The sequence below is a fragment of the Etheostoma cragini genome, chromosome 13 (assembly GCF_013103735.1).
Source record: "Etheostoma cragini isolate CJK2018 chromosome 13, CSU_Ecrag_1.0, whole genome shotgun sequence".
Lineage (NCBI taxonomy): Eukaryota > Metazoa > Chordata > Actinopteri > Perciformes > Percidae > Etheostoma > Etheostoma cragini.
The window spans coordinates 21,520,487-21,533,693 of record NC_048419.1 but is presented as its reverse complement, the minus strand read 5'-3'; the positions used below and the strand labels follow the sequence as shown (position 1 = coordinate 21,533,693).

Sequence of the window (13,207 nt, the reverse complement as noted above, 5' to 3'; positions counted from 1 at the left end):
CACATTTCAGACACTCCAAACAGATAGCTCAGCAACTTTAACAGGAGACATTTGGTTTCGGCAGACACAAACAAGGTCATGCGAGCACATAATTTATTACAAGAATTATAGACTACTCCTTCGTCTGCTGTTATGTTTTCAACTGTAACATTTGCCTGGTGTTCTTTTCCACTGCAACATTTACTCACCCTCACTGAAAATAACACCCTCAATGATGATTATAAGTCACACAATATTAAGCAAAGCAATTATGAATTCCAGCACTACCTACTACTAATCAAAACATTGTTGCAGGAATGTACGTTACTAACTAGTGAAGGAAAGTCAGAAATTAGAGAAAAAGCAGTTTATCCTATTGCATGTGAACTAGATAACCTATTACAACTTGCGTTTTTCAGACTAAGCACCTCATTATTTATCAACATAAACTATACCATAACAACAAAGTTTAAGATATTCCTCCCAAAGCCAAAACCTCAATCTGTTAGGAACGACAAACTTTAAGTTGGGGGAATTGGCAAATATAAATATAAAGGGATATTTCTCAAACAATGAGCTTACCAATTAAAATATCAAAGAAAATGTTCCATCATTTGTCTGTCTAGACAACGGTTGATCGGTATTTCCAAAAGCCGGGCCGACACTGTACAATTTATTCATCTTTGATGTTGTGGTAACTCACCTGTCAAATTTTAATTGGCCTCTCTGCACGGCCCAAAACATAGAAAAACTTGTGCAATTCTACTTAAGTAGAAAAGGAAAATGGACCAGCAAATGGCTGGGAAGATAGGAAGCTGTTTCTAGCACAACACAGTCTTAAGTCAAGACTACAGTCATCCACAACATGTAAAATACCTCTCCGAATAATGTTTAAACCAGCTCTCTACACTAAATAATGGATCTTTTGACACCAGTCATGAGGGACATCAAACCGCTGAGCTGGTGAAACTTTAAGATAGCCGTTGAAAATGGAAATCCATCCTGTTTTTAGTCGGAGGACACTAAAGTCTGACATTAAAGTCTGTTTCCAGGTGTTGGGGAGTAGTACTGCATATGCAAAACAAGGAATATTAAACCTTTAGGGTCTCCAAAGGGAGGTGTGTGAAATCTAAAAAAATTACCTCAAATTATTTCACTTAAGTCAGCATCGATTGGGGCTAAAGACTACAAGTTTGAAAATAAAAATAAAGGGCGCCCGGATAGCTCAGTTGGTAGAGCAGGTGCCCATATATAGAGCTTTAGTCCTCAACGCAGCGGGCCTGGGCTCCACTCCGGTCAGCGGCCCTTTGCTGCACGCCATTTCCCTCTCTCTCTGCTTTTCATGTCTTCATCTGTCTTGTCAAATAAAGCCTAAAATGCCCAAAAAATAGTCTTAAAAAAAAAAAGACAGAACAAGTTGATGGCCCAGTTGCATTGAAGGTAATGCAGGCGCCAAGTTTTGACAAGGAAGAAGAATATTTGGAATACAAAATAGTCTTAATCTTATCTCTCTGTTGTAACTAACTTGTATAGAGAAGCCTGTTTCTGTAAGATGACTCTTAAATGACATTCCAGCTAAGATACGTTTGTATTTACACACAGATGGTGCAACAGGCTGCTGAAACAACGGTTCATTTCCACCGTTTAGCAGTTCCTTGGTGATCTTGTTTTGTCGGGGTCAGATAATGTAGAGTTAGATTTTGCATTGGCTTCAGTAACATTGCATGCTGTTATGATGACATCTACAGACTAAATTTGGTACTCCTCAGATAGAAGAAGCCGTCTGACATTGTATTACTGTGAATGCTTCAGTTTTCTGTAGAGTCCTGGCATGTTGTGGTACCTTTTTAAAAATACACTGCCTCCCATTTAATTTTCACCTCAGTGAACTCAGTCAACTCTTGGAGCTCTTTAACCAGATTTAGTTTCCTTGGTTGGTCCGGGTGTCTGCATTTGTTTTCTTTTTCTTTCTACATGCATAAGAACAAACAGGCAATGCAAGCCAAGTAGAGTTTTGTGTTCTGTATCCACACTTATAGTTTTTTTGGTGTGCTTTGAAAGGAAAAAAAGAAAAAAGTTGTAATTACCTGGGCCATTTTCCAGCTTTGTTTTGAATAATTTAGAAATATGCATGTTCAAACAAAACGTTTAACTGAGGTGAAATATCTCCTTCTATGAAAACTGGGAGCTCTCATTTGTTAGACAAAACAAATGCTAAATACACTGTTTGCATGCAATTTACTAACATAACAATCATTATTATGAAAATATCCATCATTTTCTTTCCATCTATTATATTGTGTTAAGCTCTTAATTTTTTCAAACTAATGGGCCAAATATCTAATATCAATAGTAATATTAGGGAAGTTGTTCAGATGCTTTTATGCTTTAAAATGCATTCCAAATCTGTTTGATTGTCATTAGTATGAAGCATTTAAAAGCCAAAAGTATGTTAAAATTGTGTTATCGGTGTGGTTACCCATGAGAATGATATCTGTGTTGCAACCAGTCTAAATGCCTTCAGCTTGTGATTCCGCAAATGTCAATGTTGACCAGTATTTGTATATATTTCTTGCTCATGTAAGATATAGTGCTGTTTACTGTAACTCAGTCCAGTGTGGTTTGGCTGTGGATGTCTTTCTAGAGAAGGAAAGTAGTTTGCTGTATAGTTCTAGAAAGTTGGCGGCATGCTTAATGTTCTCTCTTTTTTGTATTAATTTTTTGTCAGCAAACACTCCCAACGTATACAGTGCCTGCAGGGACTATTGAGCCTGTCCGTTCAAAATGCCTTTAATAAAAATTTCTTCAGTCAACTGTGTACACAAAAAAAACAACACAAAATGAACGTGACGTGTCTTGATCTTGAAGGTCATATTGTTTTTAGTGCCTCATTTATTTTCTAATTCAAAAGCTCCATAAGCTTTTAAGTTGGCATGGTGAAGTTGTTAACAAACAGTGTATTTACACATTCAGAGCCACATTATAATTTGTTTGGAGTTGCGTTTCTGGCCTCCTGATGGCTTTAGGTCTAACACTCACTCTAGTTTAGTTTGTTTTTGGTCTGTACCAACTCCTGAGGGAAACCTCTGTCTCTTTTGCTGCTAAATGCACCACTATGTTCACCAGCTAGTGTCTAACTGTGTCTGTCTGTTGTCTGGTGCGGAGCAGGTAGTGCACGGTGTGTTTTTACAGCTTTATCTCTGAAAACAGCTTCCTGCTGGGACCAAAAACAGTTGCGCGGTGAGAGTGAACCAAAACAGAGAACTTGCAGTCTGACATTTAACAATGACTTGCAACTCCCTAACTTCATAAAGCTTAGCTTTTTACATTTGTAATTATAAAAAAAGATTGGTTATTGCCACCTTAAAAAAATCCAAGTTAGAGAGTGCCTCTAACTCCGGCCGAGTTAATTTTGACATTGATTCCTCCTCTCATCCGTAAGAGACAACGAATGTTTGTACCAAATATCATGACAATTAATCCAGAATGTGGGAAACCTTTGAGTTTATTATCACTCTGGCCAGTACCAACCTGGACTGTGTGATTCTACACAGAAATAAAAGAAGTCTCTTCTCCAGAGTTTTTTCCCCCAGAGTTAAGCTTTAACTTATTTCAAACTGCCTCTGTTTTGGGGATAAAACACATATTTACATTCACTACCTTCTGGCTGAAGAAAATCTTAATTCACTCCATTTTGACTGGACTCTGGTTGTGACACCACTCAATGCAGGCACTGTAGTCTTTCAGTGTTTTATCTTTCATGTTTTCTGTTCTGTTTTCTGATTGTTTCTTTTGCCAGTTAGCATGTATCTAATGTATTCACCAAATCAAAAAACAACCTGTATGATACCGACAAACCATTACTGCTGGTCGCTTTGCTCCTAATTGTGACTTGTTGCAGGGTTTAGTGCTGTTGTAGAAATTGTGATGTAAACTATAAATTATGAAAGGTTTCTGATCTGAACAAGCTCACAAGCAATGTTCGGTGTGTTGGTGTCTGAAGGAGATGAATGCAAGTTTGCAATGTACACTCCACTCCTGACGAGTCTTAAAAGTGCGTGCTTAGTGTTCTTCGATGGTAAATAGTTGTGTGTTACTTGAGAATTGTTTGGTATGTTATATTGTAAAATCTGCACTAGGTCTTGCAAATCAAAGACAAACAAATTCCCTGTGATTTTTGTTTTAATTTTTCGTTCATCTCGGAATAACCCTGGCCTGTTTAACGTCTTTAAAACTGGATTGTTGTACATTTAGTGCCTTTTACATTTCATCAGCTAACTTAAACATCTGCTCAAAATAGAAAAAAAGATAAGATTCATTTATTTTCCTTTTACTGTATGTATTTTTTTATACACATAATATCGCCTCTGTATCCACTGTTCAAATTTTATATAAAACCTATTCCTGGCCAATTAAATGTGTGTCTTGTTCTGTTTAATTCGGTTTTCTTCTGAATAAGATGAATAAACATATATCAAACTATTAAATCATATTTTAAAGTAAAGAAAGATGTGTACATTCAGTTATTGATATAGTCTGAGAAATATGTATGTTTTCAAAGGTAAATCTTTGGTTTAGGCATAACTAATTGTTTATTCACATACTACGTAGGAAATATAATGTACTATAGTCAGATATAGTTATTCTATGCTGTAACACACACCACAAATGCAAACCAAAAGGCTGTAAATGAAACATTTCTTTGATTCAATCCCTCATTTGCATGCTATTACCCCAGAAGGGGATGACTTAAAAAAAAAAAAAAAAAAAAGGTCTCCAACCGGGGCCGTTATGATTGCATTGTAGTAGCACCCAATAGACCACTACAGCTCAGCCTAAAGTCACCCACACTGTTTTTGTTGTTCAGCACATGTGTGTTTATGTGAAAACTGTGCTCAGCAAACGGTCACTTCCTTCGCGCTGTCTTTTAAGTTTTACAGGAGTGGTTTCCAGCCTTTTTTTTGTCAGTTGTACCCCCACAGCCCTTTCAAATGAACTCCACATACTCTGACTCCACCTGTTATGTAACAAACGTGTTCAGTTGAATTCATTTAAGCTAAATTCAATGCTGATTATTTATATATTATTTTTCTGGTGTCAGCGTGGGTTTTTCTTGGGTTTCTCCGACTTCCTCCCACAGTACAAAGACTTTATATTCAAATTTTACATTCAATTTTATTTATGTTGTCAAATTATAACAAAGGTTATCCCAGACACTTTACAGATAGAGGAGTATATTAACAAAGACCCATCACAGTTCTCCAACATTGGTGTATGTTCCCCAAAAGCAATTGCATTTAAGTTTTTGGGTTACACTTTATTTAAAGGTATCTACATATGAGTGACATGGCACTGTCATGAACGTGTCCTAAAACATTATAAACATGTCATAAATGTTTACGACACAACGCTTGTTTTAGTAAGTGTCATTCGGTTTTGTCATGAAAAGTTATGGTTAGGGTTCATGTGTCATGAAGTTGGAGCTAATTTTGATTATTTTGTTTTATTTTAAATTATTTATTTGTTCTTATATGTTATGTATACTCTGTATCTGTGCTGTGTGTCTAATGTTGCTACTGCAACACTGGAATTTCCCAATTTGTTGAGGATCAATAAACATCTATCTATCTCTCTATCTCTCTATCTCTCTATCTATCTATCTATCTACAGGATCTATCGCAAGCAAGCAAGGCGTTAGTAATAAGAGGAGACACTCCATTGAGTTGCCTCTAATTACTTTTGATTTATTTTTATTATTATAACTTGTTTGCTGCTAGCATGTGAATTTTGCTAATTTTCCCCTTAGCTAACCAATATTAGTTAATTTATATCTTGTATTAATAATATGAATCTGCAAAGTAACTAGAGTTTTCAGATACGTGTAGTGGAGTATCAGAATAAAATAACATACAATAGAAGTACTCAAGTAAAGTACAAGTACCTCAAAATTGCAGTTGAGTACAGTGCTTGAGTTAATGGACTCTTTACATTGCATTGGAGGACACAATTACCACAGCAGGTATAACGGAATTGTCTGACTGTGAACAGCAGGAGGCAGAGTTGATCATACTAAGCACTTAACAGCACATAATGCATTTATCAACACACCTCGCCTGCCTCTCCCGTTGCATTTGTTATTCATATTATTGAATAACATATCACTGATCTCACTTATTCCCTCCAGGAAACTGAAAGGATAGAAAAAAAACTCCACACACCCATGACTGAGCTGCATGCAAATGGAAACAATGTCTGGGAATCCCGGTACATAAAAAGGGGAGAATCCCCCAAGGAAGGCCTGCAACGATGAAGAGGTGTGTGTTTGTGTGTGTGTTTTCACATGACACCACTGATAAAACATAAAGGATGAAAGGATAGTGAATGTGAAACCTCACCTGCTACCATGTACGTACAAGAAACAGCTGAAGAAGAGACCAGGTACGGTAACTTCTTCTTCTACACTTATCCACAATCAGTTGTAGTCTTTGTCTCCTGTTTTTTCATTAGCAGTGGTCAAATGTAATTAAGTACATTTACGCTTTACAGCGAGATACTACAGGCTAAAACATCAGGGTTTTTTTCTTCTATTTTGAGCTTTGTCAGACATGTCTTCTTTCAGTCTAGTGGGAAAAAAATACATCAAAATTACACATTTAATAATTTCTCATTTGCATATCTAAACATACTGGCTTTATTCAACGTTCAGATTTCTGTTCTGAAAATAAATGTAAATTAGCAATAAGATAATGCCACTTTTGCATATTTTAACAAAACATAGAAAACTTGTAATACAAAAACAATTGTCTTTCCTTGAAATACAACCTATTTCAAAATGACACAGTACAGTCTACCACCGAAGAAAGCAGAGAGTTGCAGTGCCTTGTTAAAGAGCACTTGGACAGTTATTACTAAAGGAGGAGAAGGTGTTACTCATTCACTTTCCCAGCTTTTTGAGACATTCAGAAACGGTTTTACAGCAATTTACAGTAAATTGTCTGGATACGCAAACTGGTCTTTACTTATTATAATTACAGTGTTGTTGGTTTACAGTTTGGCAGACCAGAGGAAAGCCACATGACAAACAGTCTTAAAGAGGATGTGTAATTTTTTAACAAACCTACATATGTGCAAAGGGACAGATTCTTATAAATCCATCATTAACTGCTGCTGACATTTTGTTCTCTCAGGATGGACATATATTATCTCTATTCAAACATTTGTCCATAAAAGGACGCTTCAAAAACATAATAAACATTTGGAGAACTTTTAAAGTAACCCAAATTCCACAAGGAGGCTGGTGTGTGAGAACATCCAAACAATTTCTAAAGAAATCTTAGGATTAATAGAGGGTATTTGGAGATGGGGGGAGGAGGGGTTATTGGGGTTGTATGTGTCTCCTTGAACTTCCCAACCCCCCTTATAAGGCATTTCCCTGAGAACAGTGGGAGGGGGGAAGAGGGCCCAGCAATGCAGGATATTCTCACAGGATGTGATGGCCGGACAGCAGCCTAAGCCGTGCGATGTGGAGGGAAGAGTCAGCTGAGAGGAGCTTGTTTGGCTTGCAGTGTTTTCTTGGTTACTATCGATCATCTGTGAGTGGGTGTGCGCTCTGAGGATGTGAAATCAACATGGTCAGGAGGCACTGTGAAGACTAGTAATCAGCTGAAAGTGAGGTAAATGTTCAGCTCTCATAAAAACAAGTCTTCAAGCATGTTGTTGCATGGTTTGGTTGTTGGAAGCCTTGGACTTGACTGTGGGAACAGATTTGTGTGTGGTTACAAATGGCAGGGAGGGAAGAAACTTTACTAAAGTTGTTAATAAGTAAATGTACCAAAACAGTTATGTAAGAATACTCAAGTCAAGTCCTGCATTTAAACTCTGAACTACGTGAGTACAAAAGTCTTATTGGTTACTAGTTCGTTGGGACATTTTACACAAAAAAATATGACGTAAGTACATATTTCAGATAAAACCTCTGTATTTTTACTACTCTTAAGGATCTAAATACTTGCAAAAGAATTTGAGATATAATTGAACAAGATGGAAAACCAGCAGTTAAGTGTAAAGTGAAAGGTTCATTCTATATGTGAAATGCCATGTTTAAACAAGATATTTAACGTGCTGCTCGAGGTGCCAAGTTCTTTAGTCCAGTGGTACCCGACCTAGGACCCGGAATCATATTAAAGGGATCTCAAGATAAATCTGAGGGGTCAAACGATGATTAACAGGAAAAGAAGGCCATTTTTTTCTCAGAAATGTAGTGGAGAGGAAGAATACAGTAGCATAACATGGACATACTCAAGTAAACCTCAATTGTATACTTAAGTACAGTACCTGGAGGTCCATTTCTTCTTTGAGGTAGAGGGTAACAGTGCTTCTGTCTGCTGATCAATGAACACAATGTTTTATCAGATTGTAAATGTTTGGTAAAAAAAGTTTTCATAAAGCGTTCTGTAAGTCACGTAGCACGTAGCGTTTTTTGAGGTGCTTATTGAACAAAAATGTCTGTTTCTATTGCTAATTGCCAACAAATCCAAATGCTTTTCAGTGGCACTAAATGAATGACGTTTCTGTATTTTGTGCAGATACAAACACTCGCAAACATCACATGAGAGCAATGTGATGAATATCTTTATGGAATTTTCTCTTGTAAAGAGTCTCAGAGCAAATCTGTGGTTGTGTGAAGGTCTTATATAGGTGGTTAGGGAGCATTTCGCTCAAGCTTAACTATTGTCATTTTAACACTGAGACAGTAAGTAGGTTTTTAGAGCAACACCTGCTAGCATTTACTAATTGAAAAAAAAACCTGACTGGTTGTCTTTATTCAACCAAATTTTAAACCTTCATGGTTGACCTACCTCTTTTGTTTCATCTAATTTACCAGGTCCTTATCAACCCCATGGGTACTTACCATTACTGCGGTACTAATTACTCCCACATTGTCAGCCCTGCAAGCTTACTGTACATGTTGTGTTGTTCAGGGGAACCTATCAGGAAATATTTTAGCAAGTTTCCGCAAACTAATGAGGTACAGAACTTTGAGTCATCAAAGCCCAACAAAAACAATCTTTGCTTTTTCTGTTTCAAAACAATAAACCTACAGTACAGAATTGATTCCATTCACAGACAACTCACGGAAAGTGTTAAACTTTGCTCGCTTAGTCATATGTTCTACCAGTTCTGCAGCTAAAAACAGTATGTAATACAATATAAAAGAGAAATGTCACAGCATACAAGAAAAAGCCCCTTTTGTATCTCAGGCCATAAATAGCATAGTCATAGGTCATCATGTCACACTGTAGGTATAGGACTACGTCCCTCTTCCTTCCCTTTTCAAAACCAAATCACCTACAACATACTTCCTGCATTCATGTGTTTATAACTGCTGAGGTCTGGACTCTCCCTGTGCAGCACCATGGCCGCCTTCCAGCTGCTCTTCCCGCTGTTGGTCAGCTGCGTGGCGGCATCCGTACATCCTCTTGGCCACCTGACTGGATGCCAAGTTGTAAGTAAAACCTGAGACACACACACACACACACACACACACACACACACACACACACGTATTATTAGCAGAGGTCACACTTTGACATTTGACATTTTAAGTCACGTTTTTTTCTCAGTTTTATGGCACATTCCTCACATCTCCAGTTAAATAAATACACTGAATATGGGTTCATCTGTTTATAGTTTATTTCTATAGGTTGCCCATGGCAACTGAGTTGAGGCACCTATAATCCATCAGGTGCTTGGGGTATTTTCAGATTATCTACAGGCCGACGGTTTATTTGAAAGTGTTTGACCTGAGCAGATCTGGTTTATTAGTTTTCGCTCTTGAATTGGGCTGCTGTCAGACCTTCGGGCTTCAATGTTTGGACAGAGACACATTATTTGGCTTCACTGGAAGAAAAAGTGGGAAGTGTTTTTGTGTTACACACTACAGAGGACACTTGTTAGTCAAGTGTGTAGATTGTGACATCTTTTCCTTGGAGTTTCTGGAAAATCATGTTTGAGTTTTTGGTGTAATGTCATACTAGTGTCTAACTAACTAGTGTCATGTAAACTACCAGCAGACCTTGTTCTAATTATGAAATTAACTGGAAGGTGATGAAAAATGAAACCAACAGGTCACCGGACAGTTTTTTTAAAGTCATTGAAGTATACCCTTCTCTCTTTGTGTTACTTTTTCTCAGCAAGATTTAGACTGTCTGGTGAGAAAGCCACTTTGTCATGATAACTTGGAGGATGACTAATTGATTTGTCTAACTCCGAATCATCTTACCTTCAATTTCATCATTTCTGAACAGAACAAGGATTTACATGTGGAGTCGTCCCCATCTCTAACACTCATGCTAGGAGTCATGCTGGGAAGGGATTAGTTAAGGCCTAGTGTTTTCTTCTGTTTCTTGCCTTGGACTAGTAGTCATTTGTTATAATATTACTATGACTAAAGTTAATGTAAACCATTGCACACATATATCAGATGTTATACACATACAAAGGCTTTACTTTAGAGTTTTATTTTAGAATGTAAAGGTGTGTGTATTATCACTGATAACACGAGAAGCTACAGAGAAAAGATCTTTTATAATAATAATACTTTCTTTAAAATATCCTTCATTTGTCCCTGAGTGCATGACAACAGATACGAGATGTTTTGCCCTCCAGTAAATAAATCAATGTGTTTGTTTACGGGCCGGCTTGTCAGCAACGAGGAATGCCACTTTCAGGATACCACAAAATATGCCAAGAAGCTAAATACACTCTGGCTCAGAGAGAAAGCTGAGGAGACTGTGTTATGGGCTGTTTTTGGGACAGAAGGGGTCTGTGGCCGTATGGTTTCAATTAGTAACTACACTTGATAACTAAAATATTTGATTCTGTTAGGGGAAAAAGGGAGAGACAATGACGAAACCTATGAGGTGTGGGGTGTATTGTGTTTAAACTGAAAAATCTGTTTTGTTATGTTGGTTGAAGAGTCTGAGATTGAGTCATTCAATAGCAGTGACCTTTATTGAAAGGGAAACAGCCGTAAAAAAGTTATTGTTTTCATTAGAACAACTTACCATCGTAAGCCTCAGAGGACTGTGTTGTTGCCAAGAACATGCCGTAGATACAATAACTCATAAATCGACCCTCCACATACGCTTTAAACATTTGGTCTGTAGTGTGTCATGGTCAGGCAATCTGCCAGTGTGCCGACATAATCAGACTTGTGTTTTTGTCTGTTGTCTGTAGGTCCAGATGGATGTGTTTTGCAGTGATCTGAGCCTCAAAAGTGCCCCAGTCAACCTTCCTCATGGCGTCCAAATGCTGGACCTTTCTCGTAACCAGGTGCAGAATCTCACCCAGGAAACTCTAGCTTACCACACCGGCTTCCATCATCTGAATCTTCACTCTAACAAGATCCACTTTATCCAGCCGGGGCTCTTCAAAGACATGACTGATCTAAGAGTCCTGGATCTGTCCAGGAATCATCTGAATGTTTTTGCTTTCTCCAAAATCAACATTGGACCTCTTACAACTGTAGAGTCACTTGATCTTTCAAACAATGGGCTGTACACAGGGATGTCGGACTATTTCCTGGCTGATTCTCCATCGCTGGCAAACCTTTCTCTGAACAGCAACAGCATCACCAAAATAGCACAAAATACCTTCAATGGATCCTCGTCATTGATTAAAATCAACCTCCACAATAATGTCATCATGGAGATTGAAGATGGAGCTTTTGAATCCTTGGATAAACTGACTGAACTCGATCTGTCCAAGAACTCCATCACGTGCATCACAAACTTCAATCTCTTTAACCTAAAAGTGCTTAATCTCAGCAAGAACAGCATGGAGCTTTTCCAAAGCACAACATCAGGAGATTTGTGTAAACTCCGCTCTCTTGATCTAAGTGAAAACAAAATGCCTTACTTCCCCCTTCTCCCTAGAAAAAACATGCTTGAATACCTGGACATTTCACGAAACCAACTTCAAAGCATCAATGTCACAGGAAGTCCTGAAAAAAAGACACAAGTTTATTTTTTTCACCTGAAATATTTGGACATGAGTTACAACCAACTCAAAAGTCTAGCAGAGTCATTTTTTCACTGTATGGGATCACTCGAGGTCCTGAATGTGAGTAATAACTGTATCAGCTCGTTCTCTATCAACAACCAAAACCTTCTACAGACAGTGAAGATTATCAATCTCAGCTTTAATTCGCTGCAGAGTCTGACATTTGGGGAAAACACTCTACAATCATTGGAAAAGCTCTTCTTACATGGAAATGACCTCACCACCCTGGACAATCAAGTATTTCAAAGACCTCCAAGCCTCAAATACCTGCAGCTCCAGCAGAATAACCTGGTTATCTGTTCCTCGGACCGAAACCACCAGGAACCTCCAGGTTGTGTCTCATTTTCTTCAATACCAAACTTGCAGTTCCTGTACCTGTCTGAAAACAATCTGAAGAGTCTGCCTGCGAATGCGTTTGCCAACAGCCCTCTGAAGTTACTGGACTTGTCCCTGAACCCAGGCTTAGACATGGACAAAGACTCCCTCTCTGGTCTTGAGCATTCCCTGGTCCACCTCCTCTTGAGGGAAAACAATATTTCCAGTCTAAACACAGACCTGTCGTTGCTGAGCAGTCTCAAACACATAGACCTGTCCACCAACCAGTTGACCGCTCTACCTATGTGGAACAAAGACTCCTCCATAGAGTCACTGAACCTGCACAACAACAACCTGGTCACCCTGGAGTACAGCACTATGCTCGCTCTGGAGCACTCACTAAAGACCCTCTACATGGGCTCCAACCCACTGAGCTGCTGCAGCAACCTTGACTTCCTCCACATGGTCCAGCACTCGGCCGTGGTCGTTCCCGACATCGAGACTGTGACCTGCATTCACGAGGAGTATTCAGAACCGGTCAACATCGAGAAGGTGACCCAGAAAATGTGTCATAGATCAGGCGGCCAGAACTATATTATTGCATTTGTAGTGGTAGTGTTAGTTGTGATGATTGTGCTGGGCCTGCTGGTTAAATGTTGCCAACTGAGGAAAAAAAAGCACATCCAAAGCTTTAGCGCTTAATGTAAAATCATGAAGGAATTTATGAGACTTGGATGGTGTTTCTAACCAGAAACAGTAGAAACACATGAATGTAATTCAATTCAATTCAATTCAATTTTATTTATAGTATCAATTCATAACAAGAGTTATCTCAAGACACTATACAGAT

The 13,207-nt window shown here is 38.3% G+C and overlaps 1 protein-coding gene across 1 annotated transcript in view; it reads left to right on the top strand.

Moving 5' to 3' along the window:
* Positions 1-6,317: 6,317 nt before the first annotated feature.
* Positions 6,318-13,207, top strand: part of lrrc32 (leucine rich repeat containing 32) — a 7,226-nt gene continuing 336 nt past the window's right edge. Inside the window, exons 1-3 of the mRNA XM_034889730.1 lie at positions 6,318-6,417; positions 9,391-9,484; positions 11,218-13,127. Coding sequence (XP_034745621.1) covers positions 6,383-6,417; positions 9,391-9,484; positions 11,218-13,059 — 1,971 coding nt within the window. The 5' untranslated portion in view covers positions 6,318-6,382 and the 3' untranslated portion in view covers positions 13,060-13,127. The remainder of the gene's footprint in view (positions 6,418-9,390; positions 9,485-11,217; positions 13,128-13,207) is intronic.